The 23,426-nt window shown below is 40.6% G+C and overlaps 1 protein-coding gene across 2 annotated transcripts in view; it reads left to right on the forward strand.

The window, feature by feature from the left end:
* The window catches only part of LIG1 (DNA ligase 1), a 135,454-nt gene that overhangs the window by 34,947 nt on the left and 77,081 nt on the right, over window positions 1-23,426 (forward strand). For both annotated transcript variants that reach the window (XR_004540810.1, XM_033960347.1), the window contains exons 10-13: window positions 9,564-9,736; window positions 10,075-10,241; window positions 10,631-10,707; window positions 10,789-10,880. Coding sequence is in view for 1 of the 2 variants with exons in the window: in XM_033960347.1 (XP_033816238.1) it covers window positions 9,564-9,736; window positions 10,075-10,241; window positions 10,631-10,707; window positions 10,789-10,880 (509 nt within the window). In the remaining variant the exon portion in view is untranslated. The remainder of the gene's footprint in view (window positions 1-9,563; window positions 9,737-10,074; window positions 10,242-10,630; window positions 10,708-10,788; window positions 10,881-23,426) is intronic.

Here is a 23,426-nt window from a genome sequence, read left to right on the forward strand (position 1 = left end):
GGGTTGGCTTCTTAGCTGGCTTATCCTAACTGGGGACCACGCACTCCTCCGTCGGGCGGGAAGGCACTCGCGCACGCGCGGTGCGGCCAACTAGAAACTTCTAGTTAAAAAGGTCCGTACCGAGGGCTCCGTCGGTGACGTCACCCATGTGTTAAGAATATCTGCCTGCTGTCCCTGGATAACACCTGTTACGGTAAGTAACTGTGCTCTACCCTTCGGTCTTGCCTCCTCTCCAAGAGTGTTCACCAAATGTCTGATTGTGGTGGCTGCTTTTCTACGCTCTCACCACCTTCAAGTCTTTCCTTACCTGGACGACTGGTTAATCAAGGCCACTTCCTCTCAGACAGTGCTCCTCTCCACCAACCAGACCATCCTGTTTCTGCAACTTCTGGGGTTCGAGATCAATCTACCCAAATCTCATCTCATCCCCACTCAGAGACTTCAATTCATAGGAGCGATCCTAGACACTGTCCTCATGAGAGCGTTCCTTCCGTCCAACCGTCTTCAGACTCTTCAGTCTCTATGTCAGCAGGTACTTCCACAATGCTCCTTCCTTAGCAAAGCAGCAGATGAATCCAGAGACTAGTGGGTATAGCTCACATCGACCAGCAGGTGGAGATAGAGAACTGATTAACAGTTGGCCTTATAGCCTGGTGTTCCTCCTGTTGACTCAGTTTTGCTCTATCTCCCAGCAGGGGTTGAGCTAGCTCTCTAGCTCCTGGATTCTGGCTTGTGCCGGGTAAAGTGGTGTTCCTTTGGATTCCTCTGTTGAGACTAGCTCTCTTCAGTAGGACAGGGGTGCCTGGCTGTGCGGTGCCGGCTTTGGGAGCTACACCTGGGCCCTCCCAGGTCCCTTCTCCACCCTCCCCTCCGATTGCTTGAGGGATTTACTTGGACGTTGCAGGAGTTTCTTCTTCATTCCAGTACAAAAAAAAAAAAGAAAGACTTCCTGCTTGTACTGAGCCGTGCCGTTTTTGAGTCGGCTTTCAGTACAATTACCAGCTGTAACCTGGCTTCCGGTGGGGCTGTCGAAGAAATTTGGTGGCGGAGGCGGCATTGCGCACGACAGGAGATTGCGCCCTTTCAAGCATCTCTGTCGGATATTCTTGCTTTTCTGCAGGAGGGCGTAGCTAAAGGGTTAGCCTATAACTCTTTAAAGGTTCAGGTGGCGGCCATTGCCTGTTACAGGGGACGGGTGTCTCGCTCGACGCTCGCTTCACATCCTGACGTGGTCCGTTTCCTCAAGGGGGTTCACCATATCCGCCCTCCAGTAAAGCGTATGTGTCCGGCATGGAATCTTAAACTTGTCCTTGGAAGGTTGCAGGCGGCGCCTTTCGAGCCTCTGTCGGCGGCAACATTAAAGGGTGTCACGTTGAAGACTGTGTTTTTGGTGGCTATGGCTTCTGCAAGACGAGTGTCGGAGCTCCAGGCGCTTTCTTGCAGGGAACCCTTTTTACGTTTCTCGGAGGCTGGAGTGTCGGTGCGGACTGTGCCGTCCTTCCTTCCTAAGGTGATTTCTTCGTTTCATGTGAACCAGAGTTTATTCCTCCCATCCTTCCGGAAGGAGGACTGGGGAAATAGATTTTCGTCCTTACGGCTACTGGATGTACGACGGATGATTCTACATTATTTGAGTGTGACTAACGATTTTCGTCGGTCAGATCATCTCTTCGTCTTATTCGCGGGCAAAAGCAAAGGTATGGCTGCATCTAAGGCGTCCATTGCTCGTTGGGTCAAAGAGGCTATTGCTTCGGCTTATTTGTTGACGAGGAAGCAAGTACCGGAGCACCTTCGTGATCATTCGACTCGAGCATTGGCTACGTCTTGGGCGGAGTCCGGTGGTATGTCTTTGGAGGAAATTTGCCGGGCGGCCACTTGGTCGTCGGGGAATACTTTCTCGAAGCATTACCGTTTAGACGTAGCTGCCTGTACGGAGGCATGTTTTGGCGCGTCAGTGCTGGCGGAGGCGGCATTGGCTTCCCACCCAGTTTGAGTTTGCTTTGCTACATCCCACTAGTCTCTGGATTCATCTGCTGCTTTGCTAAGGAAGGTAAAATTATGTTCTTACCTGTTAATTTTCTTTCCTTTAGAAGCAGCAGATGAATCCAGAGCCCCTCCCCAGTGGACTATCTGTCTGTATGTCTGTTTGGGTTTTCAGTTGGGGTATGGTTGGTAATTGTATTTTTACATTTCTGAATTACTCATTTACTACTGGAATGAAGTTTGAGGATGCTCATTCTCCTTCGGGATGCTTGGGCAAGATGCATAACTGAGTCAACAGGAGGAACACCAGGCTATAAGGCCAACTGTTAATCAGTTCTCTATCTCCACCTGCTGGTCGATGTGAGCTATACCCACTAGTCTCTGGATTCATCTGCTGCTTCTAAAGGAAAGAAAATTAACAGGTAAGAACATAATTTTACCATCTCTGCCAAGCAAATGATGATACTCTTGGGTCACATGGCCTCGACAGTTCATGTCACCCCCTTTGCACGTCTTCACATGCGCACTCCTCAATGGACCCTTGCTACCCAGTGGTCCCAAGCGAAGGATCCTTGCTCATGGCACGTATTTGTGACATCATCTCTTCGTCAGTGTCTACAATGGTGGTTGATATCCTCCAATCTCTCCAGAGGTCTTCTGTTCCATCTGCCTCCTCATCAGCTTGTCATCACCACCGACGCCTCCCCTTATGCTTGGGGAGCTCATTTAAACGAGTTCCAAACTCAAGGCCTTTGGACAACCCAGGAAATGAAACATCATATCAACTTCCTGGAACTTAGAGCGATGTTTTATGCCCTCAAGGCCTTCCAACATCTTCTCTTCCCTCAAGTCCTCCTGCTATGCACAGACAATCAGGTCGTGATGTACTACATCAACAAACAGGGTGGAACCGGCTCTCGCCTCTTATGTCAGGAAGCCCAGAAAATTTGGGCTTGGGCGACAGATCACCAATTGTTCCTGAAAGCTATCTACATTCAGGGAGAGCAGAATTCCTTGGCAGACAACCTCAGCAGAATTCTCCAACCACACGAATGGACTCTCGATCAGTTGACTCTCCAGTCCATTTTCGATCACTGAGGCACTTCTCAGATAGACCTCTATGCAGCTCCTCACAATCATCAGCTGCCCCACTTCTGCTCCAGACTCTACTCTCCTCATCGTCTAGCAGCAGACGCGTTTCTTCTGGATTGGTCCAATCTGTTCCTGTATGCTTTTCCCCCTCTACCTCTCATGTTGCGAACCTTGTTCAAGCTACAGAGGGAACAAGCCACCATGATTCTCATTGCTCCACGGTGGCCCAGACAGCATTGGTTCTCCCTTCTACTTCAACTCAGCTCCAGGGAGCCTATTCTACTTCCACAGTTTCCTTCTCTGCTTACGCAGCATCAGGAGACCCTTCTGCATCCCAACCTTCAGTCTCTGCACCTGACAGCTTGGTATCTCTCGGGCTGACTTCAAATGATACTCTTTTGTCTCAACCCGTTCGTTCTATTTTGGATGCCTCCAGGAAACCAGCCACTCTGCAATGTTACCATCAGAAGTGGACTAGATTTTCTTCCTGGTGTCTTATTCATCATCATGATCCTACGTCTCTTGCAGTGGAGACTTTGTTGGATTACCTTCTTTCTTTGTCTGACGCTGGCCTCAAGTCTACTTCCATCAGAGTCCACCTCAGTGCTATTGCTGCTTTTCATGAGCCAGTTCATGGGAAACTTCTCTCAGCTCATCCTTTGGTGTCCAGATTCATGCGGGGTCTTTTCAATGTAAAACCACCTCTTAAGGCTCCTCCTGTAGTCTGGGATCTCAATGTGGTTCTCTCTGCCTTGATGAAGCCTCCGTTCGAACCTTTGGCTACAGTTCCTTTCAAGTTCCTCACTTGGAAGGTGCTTTTCCTTATTGCTCTTACCTCTGCCAGGAGGGTCAGTGAACTACATGCACTAGTTGCGGATCCACCTTTTACTGTCTTTCATTATGACAAGGTGGTTCTATGTACACATCCAAAGTTTCTCCCTAAGGTTGTCTCTGAATTCCATCTCAACCAATCCATTGTTTTGCCTGTCTTCTTTCCGAAACCTCACTCTCATTCTGGAGAACAGGCTCTCCATACTTTGGACTGTAAGCGGGCTTTAGCTTACTATTTAGACCGTACTAAGCCCCACAGATCATCTCCTCAACTATTTTTGTCCTTTGATCCAAATAAATTGGGACGTCCTGTTTCTAAACATACGCTGTCTAATTGGCTTGCAGCGTGCATCTCATTCTGTTATGCTCAGTCCGGACTGACACTGGAAGGTTCTGTCACGGCCCATAGAGTTAGAGCTATGGCAGCATCTGTAGCTTTCCTCCGTTCCACTCCTATTGAGGAAATCTGCAAGGCTGCCACTTGGACCTCAGTTCATACTTTTACATCTCACTATTGTCTGGATGCATTCTCCAGACAGGATGGACACTTCGGCCAATCTGTTTTGCAAAATTTGTTTTCCTAATGGCCAACCTTCCCTCCATCCCTCTTTTTGTTAGCTTGGAGGTCACCCATCAGTCAAGAATATGCTGCCTGCTTGTCCTGGGATAAAGCACAGTTACTTACCGTAACAGGTGTTATCCAGGGACAGCAGGCACATATTCTTGCGTCCCACCCACCTCCCCGGGTTGGCTTCTTAGCTGGCTTATCTTAACTGGGGACCGCGCGCCTCCGTCGGGCGGGAAGGCACTCGCGCGTGCGCGGTGCGGCCTACTAGAACTTTCCAAGTTCTTAGAGTGCAATCACTCTAAAATTGTCGGTACCGGGGCTCCGTCGGTGCCGTCACCCGTCAGTCAAGAATATGTGCCTGCTGTCCCTGGATAACACCTGTTACGGTAAGTAACTGTGCTTTATTAATACAATGAATTTTATATAATATATGCATTATCAGGGTTGGGGGGGTTTATTCATTATATTTATGTGATACATGTAAGTTAATCAAGTGATGTTGTATAAGGTCAAATGTGTTTCTATATTACACTTGTAATATTACACTATGTAAAAATGAATAAAGAATTAAAAAAAAAAAAAAATCGACAGGATAGGAGCGATGCCCGATCTTTACTGCCTCGACCACCCACACCCCCTGACCTGCGCCCCCCCCCCCCACACCGAGAAATGTCTACTCCTCCTGCTGGCAGGCCTGTCTCTTCAAAATGGCAGGCCTTTCTCTTTCCTGGGATGCACTGGGAAGGGTCTAAGATTCTGGTTGGTTCAAATATCTAAAGCTCCTCCTTTGGGAAGATGCAACGGAAAGAGGAAGGAGGGAGTGGGCAACCCTCCTGCCAATGTTTTTAAAGATTGGGTGGGGGAGGAGGGCCACAACTTCTTTTCTTTTTTCTTTTTTTAAACATAGTAAATGACAGCAGATAAAGACCTGGTCTGCCCAATAGTCATACTTGTTATACAGTATATTCATGGTTAAATTGTCTTTTCTTTAATATTTCTGGCAATAGACTGTAGAAGTACGCCTGCTACTCTCTTTAGGTTCCCACTGCTGGAGTTGCCATCGAAGCCCATCCTGTCACTGGAACTTCTATCAAAGCCTTCCCCAGCTCATCCTAAACCACATCACCATATACGGGACACGGACCATTCAGCATTGCCCAGTATATGCCTTAGTTTGTTTTATACCATTAATTTTCTACTTAGAGATCCTTTGTGTTCATCCCACGCTTTTTTAAATTCCTTCACTTTTTTCATCTCCACACCTCCCTTGGGAGGGCATTCCAAGCATCTACCACCCTCTCCGTGAAAAATAATTTCCTAACGTTATTCCTAAAGTCTGTCACCCCACAACCTCAATTCATATCCTCTAGTTTTACCATTTTCCTTTCTCTGGAAAATAGTTGTTTCTATATTAATACTTTTAAAGTATTTAAACGTCTGTATCATATCTCCCTTGTCCCTCCTCATCCTGAGTATACTATTCAGGTCTTCCAGTCTCTTGTATTTCTTTTGGCGCAAGCCCCATACCATTTTCATCACTTTTGTCTGAACTGCTTCAAGTCTTTTTATATCCTTAGCCAGATACATCCTCCAAAACTGAACATAGTATTCCAGGTGGGGCCTCATCACAGAGTTGTGATCCCTGGGGGCCATCTTCTTCCACTTGGAGTGCATAACCCAGGTGGCCAGGTCCCTCCCCCCCCTTCTTTCTCCCCGAAGGGAGGATCGTGTGCCTCGGCTCCAGCACTGAACACTTAATCCTTCAGCTCCCATTTGGTTTTGGAGTGACAGTGCACATTTAGTTACAAAAAAAGTACACAGAGCAGGAACACCAAACTATGTGTCTCACTTTTCTCCTCCACTCAGCTCTAGCACCTAGGGATCTGTCTCTTGACCATCAACAGTATAGCTGGCATGTTGGGGGAGAAGCTGTGCCATTGTGAAGCTTGCAATCGCAAAGAGGTGGATGGTCCTAGGGCAGCCTGTAGGCTATGCAGTGATTTGAGAGCTCCTGTGTCAGGTGTTCCAGAGGGTAAGCAGTGGGACCATGCAGGGTAGGAGGCCTCTGTGTCCTCTGTGGTAGTGGCACCTTTTGATGCTCCAGCTGTGAATTTAGCTGGGAAGACCTTGAGTTTGCTTCTCTCTGGGTCTCCTCTGGTTTCCAAGAAGACTCAGCTAGATTGGGTCAGAGGAGTAGGAGGTGCTGGCTTCCTATTAGAGAATGACATGGAGAAAAAAATCTGTCCCCATCACTGCACCGTCCCCTTCACCGCCCCGTCACCGCCATTCCCTTCACCACCCTGTCACCATCACTGCCATCCCATTCACCGCCCTGTCACCATCCCTGCAACATCCATACAAGCAATATTTAGCTTATTCCTTCCTTATAAATCAAAGTTCTGGCTGCTGAACTGGAGAAAGAGATGTTCAGCTGGCAGGGCTTTGTTTATAAATTTTTATCAACACAACTAATATGCTACTTTATCCTGAAGAAAAAAGAAATAGAATTTTTTTTTCTACCTTTATTGTCTGGTTTCTGCTTTCCTCATCTTCTCATTCAATTCCTTTCATCCACTGTCTGTCTGCTCTCTGCGTCTTCCATTTGCTCTGTTACTGTGCCTCTCCCTTTCTCCCCCCCTTCCAAATTGGTCTGGCATCCATCTTCTTCCCTCTGCTCCCCCCATAGTCTGGCATCTCTGTCGTCTTCCCTGCCAACATTTTCTACCCACTCTCTCTTCCCCAGTGTCTTCTCCCACTCTGTCTTCCCCATGTCCTTTCAGTGTCCTTCTCCCCCCTATGTTTTCCCCATGTGCTTTCAGTGTCCTCCCCCCCTCTGTCTTCCCCATGTCCTGTCAATGTCCTCCCCCCTTTGTCTTCCCCATGTCCTGTCAGTGTCCTCCCCCCTTTGTCTTCCCCATGTGCTTTCAGTGTCCTTTTCCCCGCCTCTGTCTTCCCCATGTCCTTTCAGCGTCCTTCTCCCCCCGTCTTCCCCATATCCTTTCAGCGTCCTTCTCCCCCCTCCATCTTCCCCATGTCCTTTCAGCATCCTTCTCCCCCGTCTTCCCCATGTCCTATCAGCGTCCTTCTCCCCCCGTCTTCCCCATGTCCTTTCAGCGTCCTTCTCCCCCCTGTCTTCCCCATGTCCTTTCAGCGTCCTTCTCCCCCCCCGTCTTCCCCATGTCCTTTCAGCGTCCTTCTCCCCCCATCTTCCCCATGTCCTTTCAGCGTCCTTCTCCCCCCTGTCTTCCCCATGTCCTTTCAGCGTCCTTCCCCCCCTTGTCTTCCCCATGTCCTTTCAGCGTTCTTCTCCCCCCCGTCTTCCCCATGTCCTTTCAGCGTCCTTCTCCCCCCTCTGTCTTCCCCACGTGCTTTCAGCATCCTTCCCCCCCTATGTTTTACCCATTTCCGTTCAGCATTGTTTCCTCTCCACCCCACATTTTCTCCTCCCTGCCCCTTACCTTCGTGACACTTTCATCAACCCCCCCGGCCCCCGGACAACAGGCCCGGTCCGACAAACCTCCCTGCCCTTTACCTGTGGCTGGCAATGTCTAAACTGCCTTCTTAAGCAGCCGGAGCATTGTAGTTGCATATGGCTGTTGTAAAGGTCACCTCTGATGCAACTTCCAGTTACGTCAGAGATGACCTTTACGGCAGCCACACACAGCTTCAACGCTCTAGCTGCTGTAAGAAGGCAATTTAGATTCGCGGCCACGAAGGTAAGGGGCAGGGAGGGAGAAAGGGAGCTGTTTCAACTCGGCAGCAGGAGTAAGGAGGGCGGCAGTAGGGAGGGAGCGCGATAGGTGACCGTATGCGTTCCCACCCTTAACTGCGGGGACAAGGCCATTCACCACTCCACAGGGCGGTGAATGGCCTTGTTCCTGTAGCCACGGAGGCTTTTCAGCAAGTTCTCCATGGCAAGGCGGTGCAGATCCTGTCAGCACCACTGTAGTGGCATAGGTGAACAGACAAAGAGGCATAAGAAGGGCCTTGATAGCCCTAGAGGTAGCTCCTCCAGTGGATTAAGTAGAAAAGCATTTGCTAGACTTCTCAGCGGGATACATGGCAGGTGTGGGAAACATTCAGGCCAACTCCCCTCAGCAGAACCACCTTGTATCCGGCAGTGGAGCCTCAGTTGGAGGCCTTTGATCTGATTGTTAGGACCTGGGAGTCTTCCATTGTTCAATCTCATGGCCACTGTGGACAATGCGTAGGTCCCTCGATTTTTCAGCAGATAGAGAGAGAGAGCCAAAGTCAGTGGGCATAGACGTTCTAGTTCAGCTTTGACCAAGTCAGGGTCTTCTGTATGTGTTTTCCTCTTAGCCCCTGGTGGGCCAGGTGATTCAGTGGATAGAGAATCACACAGTTAGGGTGGTGTTGGTGGCTCCAGATTGGCCTCGCAGATGCTCGTATGGGGACTTGATCAGCCTGTTGGAAGACTTATCTGTTAAACCTGTCCAGGTTGGGCAGGTTGTTGCTTCAGGATTCCGGATCCATCTCCATTCTCACTTAAGGCTTGGCTCTTGATAGCTGTGTTTAACCAAGAAGGGATTCTCAGTGGTGGTGGTGGTCACCACTGTGGTGCATTCTCAGAAGTGTTTTTACTTCTCTAGCCTATGATCAAATCTAGCGCATCTTTGAGGTTTGGTGCAAGGACAAGCTTCTTTGCCAGATATTTTGCTCTTTCACAAAACAACCCCATAATTTTTCTGCTCATCTTTGAAGGAAGTAAAATGTTCTCCATGGATGAACAGGATATTACCAGCCACATAAATGGTTGACATTTGAAGACTGAACTCTTGTCTCCTAAAGCCCAGAAAAAAATTAGAAAACTCTCTAGGCATCTGTGAATGCTCCCTCCCTAGCAACTGATGCTGCTCCTCTCTCAGCAAGGCAGGATGGTCTATGGCCTATGAGATGTGTGTTTTATTTGTTTTCTCTTTACTTGACACAGAATTTTAGAATATGATGACAAGAGAGGGTTTTCCTGTTTAGTTTACCCAATGCCCTTGTGGTTGAGTATCATAGACCTCAGTTTTTCCTCAGAACTTCTCTCACACTCCCAATCTTCTGCATCTCCTTTTCATCCCAGGCTGAAGAACATTGAGACTCTAAGCAACTTCCTGCGCTCAGTGATCGCCCTGTCCCCAGATGATTTCCTTCCCTGCATATACCTTTGCCTGAATCAGCTGGGCCCTGCCTATGAGGGACTGGAGCTGGGCATTGGGGAGACTATTCTCATGAGAGCTGTTGCCCAAGCAACAGGTAATGTGGAAAGTGGGTTGGGGACTATTAGTAATAGGCAATCAGTAAATCTGTAAGTATAGAAACATGATGGCAGATAAAGGCCAAATGGCTCATCTAGTCTGCCCATCCGCAGTAAACATCTCTTTCTCTCTCTCTCTGAGAGATCCCACGTGCCTTGAGGATATCAGCACCTTTGATAAACTTAATGCACATTGATAATTCTTATTCAAATTAATATCAGCTCAGCACTGATTCCAGTGCCTCTTCCCTCTCCCCCCCCCCCTCCTGATATTGTTTTTTCCTGCACCAAAAGCCCATAAGGCAATTCCTGTTTCCTTGCCTTTTTGCCCTTGCAGGCCGTCAGCTGGATAAGATCAAGGTGGAAGCACAGGAAAAGGGGGATCTGGGCCTGGTGGCAGAGAGCAGCCGTAGCACCCAGCGCACCATGTTTGCTCCACCAAAACTAACCGCTGTCGGTGTCTTTGGCAGGCTGAAGGAAATAGCCAGGATGACAGGTAGTACGGTGAGTTTTCAGGGGTGGGAGATAGAGGGTAGGGGGCCCTACATCAAAGACAGCACAGGGCATCTTTCTGACATTTGGCAGGTATTAAAAATAAACAGCCTGTTTTAAAATAGCTACCAGTAAATCCAAGACACTTCATGCAACTTTGTTCCCTCCAGGGAATGAATTAAGTGTCTATAAAATGGGGGGGAGATAGCATTAGAGACATAACTTCTCTTTTTCTACTAGATACAGACTGGGGAAACAATATTGAGACTTGCTTTCCTTCCGGGTTCGAGGGGTGTCACACATTTGAGGCAGTTGACCTCTGTGCATGCATATAGTGTGGTACCTTTGCCCTGGTTAATACTGCTGTGGTGAATAACCTTTCAACATCTTCTCTCTTGCAGTCTATGAACAAAAAAATTGATATTATTAAAGCTATGTTTGTGGCCTGCCGGCACTCTGAGGCTCGTTACATCATTCGGTCAGTGACTTTCTTCATTCGTTTCTTTCCCACCCCTCCCCTCTTTGTTGAAGGTTCTTATTCTCTGCCTCTGTGTTGCAGGTATCTTGGAGGGAAGCTGCGCATTGGGCTGGCAGAACAGTCTGTCCTATCTGCCATTGCACAGGCAGTGTCTCTGACGCCACCCGGGCAAGGTGAGCATACTGTTGCCTTCACTTTGAAACTAGGTTCTTTATCAGTTGGCCTTCCCTATACAGTAACTCAAATGGAATTGTAGATAGCAAAAGATTAGATTTTCTTTTTTTGTAAGTTTAAATTGGGATATACTCATTATCCCAAGGACAAGCAGGCAGCATATTCTCACATATGGGTGACATCCCCGACGGAGCCCCAGTACGGACCACTTTAAAAGTGCATCGCCACTTTAAGACTTTAGAAAGTTTGCGATAGCCCGAACCGCACATATGCTAATGCCTTCCCGCTTGACATAGGGCACGTGGTCCCTCAGTTTTTTAGTTTCCACGGAGCTAGTAAGAAACGCTTCAGCTTCTGTTGAAGTTATTTTTTCTTCACTTGTCTTCCCGCTCTTGCGGTTTGTGACTTTTTTTATCATAAATTGTTTAGTTATTCTTCTTTCTTTAAAAAAAAAAACCCCAGAACAGTCTGTTTTATTTTTATTTTTTTGTTGCGGGCTCTGACCCTCTTGGGACTTATGGACTCTTTTTGCCATAGAGTTCAATTTGTCAATGGCTGTCTGCCTGTCGTCGGGTTTCAAAAAGTGCGGTTGCTGTGCTTGGTCCATTTCGTTAACTGACCCTCACTGTTGGTGCTTGCAGTGTCTGGGACCTGAGCACCGTGCCGACTCTTGCTCCTGCTGCTTGTCCCTTCAGAAGCGCACCCTCAAAAACTGCCTGCTTCAGCAAAGTCAACTGATCAGCGCTGCAGTAGACACGGAACCCAGTTCATCTCCGACACCTTCCACACCGTCTGCGCCGACCAAGACAACACAGAGTGGATCCCCCAACGTTGACTCCGGTGTCGCAGTTCACACTGGGTAAGCCGGATAAGAAGCCTTCCCCTATCCCCTCTGGGCCTCAGGTAAAGCAGCAGTGACCCAAATCCTGCCGACCTCGAGGAAACCCAAAAAATGCTCCACTCTGATTTCGTTGAGTCCCTCGACATAGGCCTCCTCATCACCGGAGCATAGAGCCGCACCGAAGGTACCGGCCAAAAAGCCAGCGGTACCAGTGCATGCTTTGAAGCAACAAATACAAGAGTTGTGTCAGAAAGAGTTACGGGACCAGCTGCAACTGCTGCTACCAACTCAAGTTTTTCCCATGTCGACATCGACTCCACCGGTGCCAGTCCGGTCTGAACCTTCGACACTGGTTGAACCGGCCGTGGAGTCTCCATTGGTGCCGCCACTTCTAGTCCAGGAACTGACACCCACCAGTCACTAACACCGACCTTTTTCAACTCAGACATCACCTAACTCAACACCAGTGAGGTCTGGAAAGGTAGTGCAGAAGTTGAAACACCTTGACTCCTCGGTACCAATTACTCGACACCAAGTCAGGACAACCCAAGACAACCCAAGACTCGGATCTTCTAGAAGATTCAGATCAGGAACTTGTTCTCTCTGACCATGAAGATTCTTCAGAGGATAATTCTCTTCAACAATCTTCTCAAGATCTCCCTCTTTTAACTGACAAATCTTCATTTTTTTAAGTTTTTGAGAGAAATGTCTGAGACCCTGTCTATCCCTCTTCAGGCTGACTCTAAATGGTCTAAGGAGTTTCTAGATGCTTTAGATATGATCAATCTCCTAAGGAACTCCTCAAGCTGCCTATTCATGACATTCTATGGGAGACTTTTTATAAAAACTTGGAAACTCCACTTACTGTTCCAGTGGCTCCTTGTAAGTTGGACTCTTAGCTATATTAGTAACAGGAAAAGAAACAAAGATGGGATTGTACGCCTGAAGCAATCGGATGGTAACTTTGCAGAATCGGATTCTGCCAAGGCAGAACTACTGAACAAATATTTCTGTTCAGTCTTCACATGTGAGGCACTGGGAGACGGTCCACAGCTTCAGACAGGAGATAACCAGGGGGGCGTGGCTTAACGCGAACACGAATGGACGTGTGATCACGACGCTCCTCTTCTGCTAGGCAAATATTATTAAAAATATATCCTCTTCTTGCTGATTTTTCAATGAAAATAATTACATGTTAACGTTAAACTTGTGACGGATCAATATTTCCTTTATCCACCGAAATTAAACCAAAGCCTGAGGGAAGGAGTCAGGGAAGCGCCTTTCTCCTCAGTGCTGAGGCGAAGTGGTATCGAATGCAGACGGGGGAAAAATAAAAGGAACTAAAAATTTACCGAAAAAACTGACAGTGGGTAAAAGATCACCGAAGGTAGAGGAGTGCTGCCGAGACTGTAGTGAAGCCCTAAAGGAAAAGGTTTGTTTCCCTTTTGACGGTTTTTCATGGCGGGTTACTGAATCTTTATGAATTTTCTTTGCTGAACGGTGAGATACAACTCACAGAATAAATGAAACCAATTTCTGTTGACTAAAAGGATGGCATTGAAAAAATGAATAGTGGTGAAGAAAATTGGAGAGAGATCGATTTTGATATGAGATCGTTAATAACTGACTTTTAGAACTGTGGCGGTTTTAAAGCTGTCCTCTCCTGCCGGCGCTGAACTGAGAACCTGAGGGCAAAGAATCGGCGACTTTTTCTCTCTTTTACTGAAACGGTAAGAGATTGAGGACAGGATATAATAAATTGTAAACTTGGCCCCCTGTAGCCGATTTCCATAGAATTTAAAGCTGTGACTGATATTGCCTTCCTCTGCTGAGACTGAGATAAAACTTGAGAGTGAAGGAGTCAGAGACGGGGAGCGCCATTTTTTCTATACCGGAGCGATACGATACTGAGAGATAGGTGACAGATAATTTTAAGGGAGCTTGAAGGAATTGAACTATCTAAATACAAAGAAAGAAAGAGTTTCCCCCTTTCAATTTTGGTTTTTCTTTCTCTCAGTGCGGCATTGGGGGATATAACTGACAGGAGAGGAAGGAAAAAAAAAAAAAAAAAACTGTTAATAAAATTCCTGCTGCCGAAGTTAGAATGAAATCCTGAGAGAAAAAAGGATTATTCTCTATTATTGGTTGGAAAGTCACTGTGAAGAGAATTTGGACCTGCCAAAACTGAAACAAAATATAAGAAAGGAAAACTAGAGAAATTTGATATTTCCTCACCTTTTCCTCAGCTGATATAGAAAAATATCAAAGACAGAATACTGGGAATTGTGACTGAAAAAAGAATTTTGTGTCTCCTAATAACTGTAAAGAAATAAAACCTAAGAAAAAGAAAAACAACAACATGGCAAGCACCAGACAAAACAAAAATGAGGCTGGCATGTCAGCAAAAAGACAAAAACAGGATCAAATAACACCAAGCAAGATCCCACTTCCTGCTGAAGAACCTGACATATTGAGTAAAGCAGAAGTTATGGAAGAACTAAGACAAATTAAACAAATGCTTAAGGAAACTGTAACCAATATGTCTGAAATGAAGGAAGAAATATTAAACATCCACAGACAAATGGAAGTTAATAACAAAAGAACAACTGAATTAGAATCTAAAATGGAGGTCATAGAAAGTGAAGCAAACAGATGCAAAAATGACAGTCTGGAATTGAATAAATTGAAAGATCAACTGGAAGACTATGAGAATCGAGGAAGAAGGAAAAACATTAAACTTTTTAGAATACAAGAAAATTTAGAAGGAAAAAATGCTATACATTTTCTAGAAAACTTAATTCCAAAAATATTACAACTGGACTTGAAACAACCACTAGAAATAGAAAGGGCGCATAGGATCCCAGTTAAAAATGTAGAAAATAAAGGCAGGCCAAGACCACTAATATTCAAAATGCTTAGATACCAACAAGCATTAGAAATATTAAATGCTGCCAAGAAAGACAAAAATCTAAATTATAAAGGATCCAGAATATGGTTTTTACCGGACTTTGCTAAAAACACAGCAAATAAAAGAAAGAGACTATTAGACATGAGACCTCAACTAAAAGAAAAAGGTTTTAAATACGGACTATATTATCCGGCAAAAATGAGAGTATCATCTGGAGATAAATCCTTGTATTTCGAGGATCCAGAAAAACTAAAAGCCTTTCTTTCTAAATCAGAACCTATGACATTTTAACATAAAACATTAAGATGGGTTTTGATGACATTATGAAATATTGAAATATCTGAAGAAAGAAAAATATGATATAAAGAAAAGACAATAAAAATATAAAGAGAGAAAGAATAAGATATAGGAAAAATATTAATAACATACTAAATATATGTTTAAGATAAAATTTTATGATGAAAATAATAATACTAAGGAAATATAAATTAAAAATTGTTAAATGGATAAAGATACATTAATGAAATGTTAGATGAAAAAATGACTAAAGATATTAAAGGTTAATATAGATAGATAGAAGGGGATTTTGATTGAATATTGGTTGCCTAGAGGGGAGGAGAATGTTCGGGTTACAATTCCAATGTGTATCCTTAAGCAGTCATTGTATTGGGTGGGAAAGGGAGGGAAAAAGAGAGTATTTACTAGAATGATTAAGGAAAAAATAAATAAGGGATTGGATACTTCAGGGGTAAATATGTGTGTCATGAAAAACATTTTTTGGATTCTAAATATGAAAGAAAAGGGGAAGAAGATTATACTGATAAGCTTTAAAATATATAATGTCTTTTAAGATATACTCTATTAATGTCAATGGCCTGAATCATGTAATTAAAAGAAAAAAGGTATTAGCATTTTTAAAAAAGCAAAATGCGGATATTTACTGTCTGCAGGAGACTCATCTTAATACAAAAGAATCACAGAAATTAACGGGTGGGTGGGTAAAAGAATGTTTTTTTGCTCCAGCAGAGGGTAAAAAAGCAGGGGTAGCAATTCTTATAAATAAAAAATGTATGGCCAAGATTAAGGTAATAAATTCAGACCCACATGGAAGATGGATACATGTTGATATAGGTATGGGAAATAATGCCCTGACGTTGTTTAATATATATGCCCCTAATTCGAATCAATCAGAATTTTTAAAAAAATTACAGAATATGTTATTACCACTGGCTACTTCTAATTTAGTGGTAGCTGGAGATTTTAATGCTGTAATGGATCCATTATTGGATAAAAAACCAAGTAAAAATATAAAATCTTTAGGTTTAGATAATCTGGCTCAATCATGTGATTTGAAGGATATATGGCGTATTCTTCATTTTAATGATCAGGAGTTTTCATTTTGTTCACAGGTTCATAAATCATTTTCAAGAATAGATTATATTTTTGTTTCAACAAATGAAGTGCAACAGGTGATTAAAGCTTCCATAGATCCTATTATTATTTCGGATCATGCAGGAATATGGATAGAATTACAATTGGATAAATTAGAAAAGGGTAGACCTCTTTGGAGATTTGATAATGCACTGCTTGTGGATGATAAATTTTTGGAAAATTTTAAAACACAAATTAATGATTTCTTTCAAATCAATTTAGTGGAGGATACATCTATTGAGAATGTATGGGATGCATTTAAAGCAACTATGAGGGGTAATATTATATCATATTCAGCTTTTATTAGGAAACAGAATAAAATGCAATATATAGAATTAGAAAAAGAAATTAAAATATTAGAAGCTAAATTAACATAAGAACATAAGAACATAAGAAGCGCCATCTCCGGATCAGACCTTTGGTCCATCAAGAAAATGAGATATTGCAAGCTCTTTTGAAAGCAAAAGGTAAATATAATCAGGGGCGTGGCTTGGACGCGAATGTTGACGGTCGGGTGAAGGCGAAGCTCCGTACAAACAAGCTTATTTTAAGAAATTTACTACAAAAAAATTATTTCCCATCATCTTAATAGTGATATAAATTGAAATCTACATCCTCAACAGAGACGGAGAGACTATTTGAAGACGAAGTCAAAAGTGAAAGTGCCGTTTTTAAAGTCTAATAAAAGCAGGAGATTGACGGTGAGAAACTGCTGGTGAGCTACCTAACAACAAATTTCTTCTTTATAAATAATAAATGAGGAAGTTGTGCCTGTCGTGCTGTGGAGAGAAGCTGTTTTAAAATAGCTCTCCTCTGCTGGAAACGAAGTAAGGTTTGCTATAAAACCTACTTGACAACGGTTTTTTTTTTTAAAAAAAAAACAAAACTATTTCCTTGCTGCCAAAAAATTGTGAATGATTAATATAAACAGCAATATAATATAATATAATATCAATCTCCTCTCCTCTTCTGAAATTGAAAAGAGTCCGATATAAAAGATTGTTTGTTTTTTCTTGGGCTGTGAGAAAGATGACAGAATAAAAGACCAACGGTTTTTAACCTGAAAAAAAAATATCGAAGTAATTGAGAGGCGCTGGAAACTGATAACATATAACTATACATATATTTCAAAAATACTGGAAAGAACACTGCTCTCCTCAGTAAGGGCTGCGATTGGGCTCATAAGAGGAAAGCAAGAAAAAAAGGATTACTGAATTTTTTCAGCGCTGATGCAAAGAGTCAACAATAAAAAGTGACTAACAGATTTAACAAATAAATCTGTAAAAGATTAAACAGCAATATCTAAAAATTTAAGGAAAAGAAAGGTTGCTAATTTGAATGTTATTGCCTTCATAAAGGATGAGATAGGGATTGAAGGAAGAGAAACAGAGAGAAGGAATACTGACATTTTTTTTTTTACTCACAGCAATAGAACTTGAGACAAATAACTGACAGTTGCTCTAAGAATATTGAAATAAAAGTTTTGAGCCTGTTATAATAAAAGATTGGGACAGATAATCAAGAAAGGAGAAAGGAAAAAAAAAAGGACTGGGAAAAGAAAAATTTTAAAAAAAAATATAGAAACAAATCCTGAAAGAAAACCACTCATCATAAATTGAATATTCAAAACAAAAAAAAGATAAGAAACAAAATATTGAAACTGATACCAAGAGACAGTGAAGATAAGCTGTAATAAAGAGAAAAGAAGAATAACAGAAGATGACATCTAAAAAACAAAACAAAAATGATTCAGAAGCAAGTGGTTCTGGTATTGGTAGCAGCAATAAAAGAGCAAAACCAGAGCCAAATAACACACCCTCAAAAGTTCCGTTGCCATCAGATGAAAGCCCCGACGTCATGGAAGAATTGAGACAAATTAAAGAAATAGTATTAGACAGCAATAAAAAACTAAAAAAAGCAATTGAAGATGCTGCAATTCTCACCAAAAGAGTTGATATAGTTGAAAATAAAATAAATGATCTAGAAAACAATACAGAACAACTAAATACAGACATGAGAAAATCTAAAATAATATGGAAAGAAATTGAAGAAATTAAAAGAGACTTGGAAGACAGCAGAAATCGAGAAAGAAGGAATAATTTAAGGATCATCGGGATTCCGGAAGGGATAGAAAAAAATGACCCTATAACATTCCTGGAACAATTTCTACCTAAAATACTACCTTTAAAATTCAAATCTGCATTAGAAATAGAAAGAGCGCACAGAATACCAACACAGAATAAAAACCTTCAATCAAGACCAAGAACTTTAATATTTAAGCTTTTGAGACACCAACAAGCAGTAGAAATCTGCCAGCTAGCAAAGGAAAACAAAAACCTTAAATGTCAGGATGCAAGAATCCACATTGTTCCTGACTTTGCAAAAGAGACTGCACTACGAAGAAAACAATTCCTGGACATGAGACCCCAACTGCGATCTCTAGGGGCTAGATATGGCCTTCTATATCCAGCAGTAATGAAAATTACCATTGCTAACAAGACTCAAAATTTTTCAGATCCTACAAAACTTCAAGATTTCCTCGATCAATGTGAACAACCAATGTCCTCTTAAACAAGAACTTATTATCGAATAATATATTTGTGTTTATATATACATAAAGATTAAATATGGAATACAAATGTAAAGTTCGATACAGAAACAGATCTTTCAAATCCAACTGAAAGGAAATAGAAGAACATAGAACTGTGATTTAAACTACAGGAATATTCTAAACAATGAGATTGATTCCATGTCAAAAGGATCCAACATGCAGTCTTGCCATGCGGATTAGAGATAAGATAAGAACAAACCTGAGACAAACGAAGGATTGGATCAAAGACAAAGAAATGAAATGAATATAGATTGAAAATTGATTGAGATAGCAATGGACATGAAAAACTAGAGACGCAAAATAAAACAGGAGGTTTGTGAAAATTGAGAATAACTTCCTGATATTACCGGAATGTCATTTGTTTGTTAAGCCCTTTTTACAAAACCAAGATACGATTTGTGACGACGAACAAGACAGTAACAGACACTCAGAGATGTTATTACCGCAACTTGCTCTGAAAAGAAAAGAAAAGGAATGCTCTTCTGGACAAAATAGTTTCCTACTCTTTGATTTGATATTCTAAAATGTAACTAATAACTATTTTGAAGGGAAAAGGATAAAGATAATCTCCTGAAGGTTGGACTGAGGAGAAATCTGTTCATCCTTTGTGACTGCCTTCAAACATATACCTAAGCTTTAAAAATATAAGTTATAATATTTCAATTACAATTATTTATCATTTTGAATTAATTCATATATAACTGAATTTATGGTATACAGTGTTGTCATATGTAATAATTTCCTTAAAGAAAAGAGAAAGAATATAATTTAAACTTATTAATTAAAAATGAAAACATTTCTTGACACCACTTAGAATTTGCTGTTAGAAAACAATTACTTTATTATACAATACAAACCAAAATATAATAATAAAAAACTCAAAAAAAAAAATTATACATTGGGAATTTATAATAGAATAAAATAAATAAAAACATCTCTAAAGGGAGAAATATAAATAAAAAAAAAAAAAAAAAATAAAACAAATAATAATGGTAGTAAATAAAGTTATATATTTTAATAGCTTGTAGGAGTTATATACACCTAACCTCAAAATGCGTATCCAAGTGGTCATATTAAAATGGGGAGGGAAGGGAGGGAAGGGGAAAATATAATGGAAAATGGGGAAAAAAAGAAAAAGTGTATATTCTAAAATATTTTAAATACTGGGGGGAAAAATTAAGAAAAACAATTCATATAATTTTAAGGAAAATATATCAAAAATACATAAATGGATCTTAAAATAATATCCTTAAATGTTAATGGTCTAAATCATATGATAAAAAGGAAAAAAGCTCTATTATTTTTAAAAAGGCAAAATGCGGATTTATGCTTTATACAAGAGACCCACCTCTCAAATATTGAATCTAGTAAATTACAAGGAGGTTGGGTCAAACATTGTTTTTTCTCACCAGCTACAAGGAAAAAAGCAGGTGTTGCTATTCTGGTAAATAAAAAATGTACTGCTACATTCAAATTAAAGGAAACAGATATTAATGGAAGATGGATAATTGTAGAAATGAATATGGGAAATACTACCATGACGTTGATTAATATATACGCCCCTAATTCGAACCAAAATGAATTTTTTAAAACTCTTCAACAACTGATATTGCCACTGGCTACTTCAAATCTAATAGTAGCTGGAGATTTTAATGCTGTTATGGATCCTCTATTGGACAAAAACCCAAGTAGATATATGAAATCAATGGGATTAGATAATTTAATACAAACTTGTGATTTAATAGATATTTGGCGAATACTTCATTTTAATGGACGGGAATTTTCATTCTGTTCTCATGTTCACAATTCCTTTTCAAGAATAGATTATATTTTTATATCAAAACACCTAGCACATCAAGTAACAAAAGCTGCCATTGATCCAATTATTTTATCTGATCATGGTGGGGTATGGATTGAAATTAAGATCACAGATCAAAATACAAATAGACCAATATGGAAGTTTGATAATACATTGCTTGCTGATCCAATATTTTGTGAAAATTTTCAAATAAAAATGAAAGATTTTTTTCAAATAAATGATAAAGATGAGATCTCTAGAGAAATATTATGGGATGCATTTAAAGCATCAATAAGAGGACAAATTATTTCTTATTCGGTTTATCTTAACAAACAAAATAAAAAACAATACTCTAATTTAGAAAAAGAAATTAAAAATTTAGAATTAAAACTAATAGAAAAATGGGAATATTCTATACAACAAGAACTGTTAAAACTCAAATGTAAATACAATGAAATATCATCAAAAATGATAAGAAAAGATTTATTTGCACAGCAGGCACTGTATTATGGAAACTCAAATAAGTCGGGAAGAATACTGGCAAATTATCTAAAAGTGAAAAAAAAGAAAACAAAAATAATTGCTATAAAAGATGAAAATGGCGAAACACTTACACAAATTGATCCAATCTTAAAACAATTTCTAAAATTCTATAAATCTCTTTATTCTTCCGAGACTTATTTAAATAAAGAAAAGGAAGGTTTAGAATTCTTAAATTTATTAGAGGGTCCAAAAGTTCCTGAACATATAAAACGAAGTATGGAAGAACCAATATCACTAAAAGAATTAGAAACAGCTTTGAAATCCCTTAGAGTTGGATCCGCTCCAGGTGGTGATGGTTATACAGTTGAATTTTATAAAACATTTCAAAACTTTTTATTACCCTATTTATTAAATCTTATTCAATATCAACTTAATAAAGGTTGTACAAATGGCACTATGGCAGAATCATTAACAATAGTTTTGCCAAAGCCAAATAAAGATCCCACTTTGGTATCGAACTATAGACCAATCTCTTTAATAAATGTAGATGGAAAATTATTAGCAAAAATCCTTGCGTTAAGATTGGCTAAAGCTCTCCCACATATTATAAGTATGTCTCAAACAGGATTTGTTGCTCAAAGACATTCATCTCATAACACTAGACTAGCATTCCATATGTTATACTTAACAAAGAAAATGAACGAGCCCACTTTTGCTGTATCTTTAGATGCAGAAAAGGCTTTTGATAGAATAGAATGGACATTTATGTATCAAGCAATGGAATGGTTTGGTATAGGTCCTGGATTCACACAAATGATACAAACACTATATAGCTCCCCTTCTGCTAGATTATACATTAATAATATGTTTTCAGAAAAATTCAATCTACAAAGAGGAGTTAGACAAGGTTGTCCTTTGTCTCCTTTACTGTTTGATATAGTTTTAGAACCCTTAATATTAGCAATCCAACAAATAAAGGAGATACAAGGTATACCTCATTCAGATAAAGAATATAAAATATCAGCTTATGCTGATGATTTATTATTATATTTGAGGAACCCAGAATCTACCATTCCACATTTACTTGAACTGATTGAAAAATTTGGAAAATTTTCAGGATATAAGATAAACTGGAACAAATCAGAAGTACTTCCATTAAATATACATTGTACAAAAGGTTTATTTAAATCATTCTCTTTTGTTTGGAAGGAGGATGCTATTAAATATCTTGGAATTTCGATTACAAAGAATATAGATGACACAATGAAAATTAATGAAAAAAATTTATTACAAAAAATAACAGAGATGTGTGAGCAATGGAACCCTTTACACTTATCTTGGTGGGGAAGAATACAAACTGTAAAAATGATGATATTACCTGTAGTCTGTTACCAAATGGGAATGATACCAATTTTCTTCCAAAATTCTTTTTATAAAAAATTAAATAAAATATTGACAAAATTTATTTGGCTTGGGAAAAATCCCAGAATTGCTTTAGTGTCATTACAAAGACCAATTGCGGAGGGAGGGGTAAATTTTCCCAACTTCTATAGGTATCATCAAGCCTATATTTTACGTCAAGGTATGTATTGGATCCTCCCAGAGCCCACTATAAATATCCCAGAATGGTTTTGGCTAGAATGGAGACTTATGTTTCCATTACGTCTTAGTCATGTAGTTAGTATCAAAATGCCAAGGCTATACAAAGAACATAAAATATTCATGGATACATGGAAAACTTTAAGATATATAAGTAATCTAACTCCTATTCCAATTAGTAAATCAACAACTCAAACAATTTGGTTAAACCCCAAGATCAAAATAGGCGGTTTCAAAATAATCTGGAAAAACTGGATGACAGCAGGTATTCGTATTCTAGACGACATAATAAAAAATGGTAAAATGCTGGAGTTTTCACAATTGCAACATAAATTTGATCTTAATAAAACACAATATTTTAGATGGTTGCAATTGAAGCAATCCATTCAAGAAGGGTTCCCTGAATGGAAAAATCTTACTAATTATCACAGCTTGGAATTCTTGTGTTTCCAGATAAATTCAATAGGACATGAAGCTGCACAGTGGTATAAATTAATATCCGGATATATAAATAAAAAACCAAAAAATGGTCTTAGAGATATTTGGAGCATTGAGATAAAGCACCAAATTAGTGCATCTCAATGGCCACGACTTTGGTCTTGGAGGTTAAAATGTACGATGTCAGCATCTATGAGACAAACTTGGTTTTTTCTTTTACATAGAGCTTTATGGACCCCTACACGTTTACATAGAATTGATAGCTCTAAATCTAATAGATGCTGGCACTGTCATATTGAAATTGGGACATTAGACCATCTTCTATTCTTTTGTCCATTCATCTTAACATTCTGGAAATCAATTTGGCCTCAAATTAATAGGATGTTGGAAAACCCAATAGCTTTGACATATGATACTATATTATTTGGAACAACAA

This window comes from Geotrypetes seraphini, chromosome 10 (assembly GCF_902459505.1).
Source record: "Geotrypetes seraphini chromosome 10, aGeoSer1.1, whole genome shotgun sequence".
Taxonomy (NCBI): domain Eukaryota; kingdom Metazoa; phylum Chordata; class Amphibia; order Gymnophiona; family Dermophiidae; genus Geotrypetes; species Geotrypetes seraphini.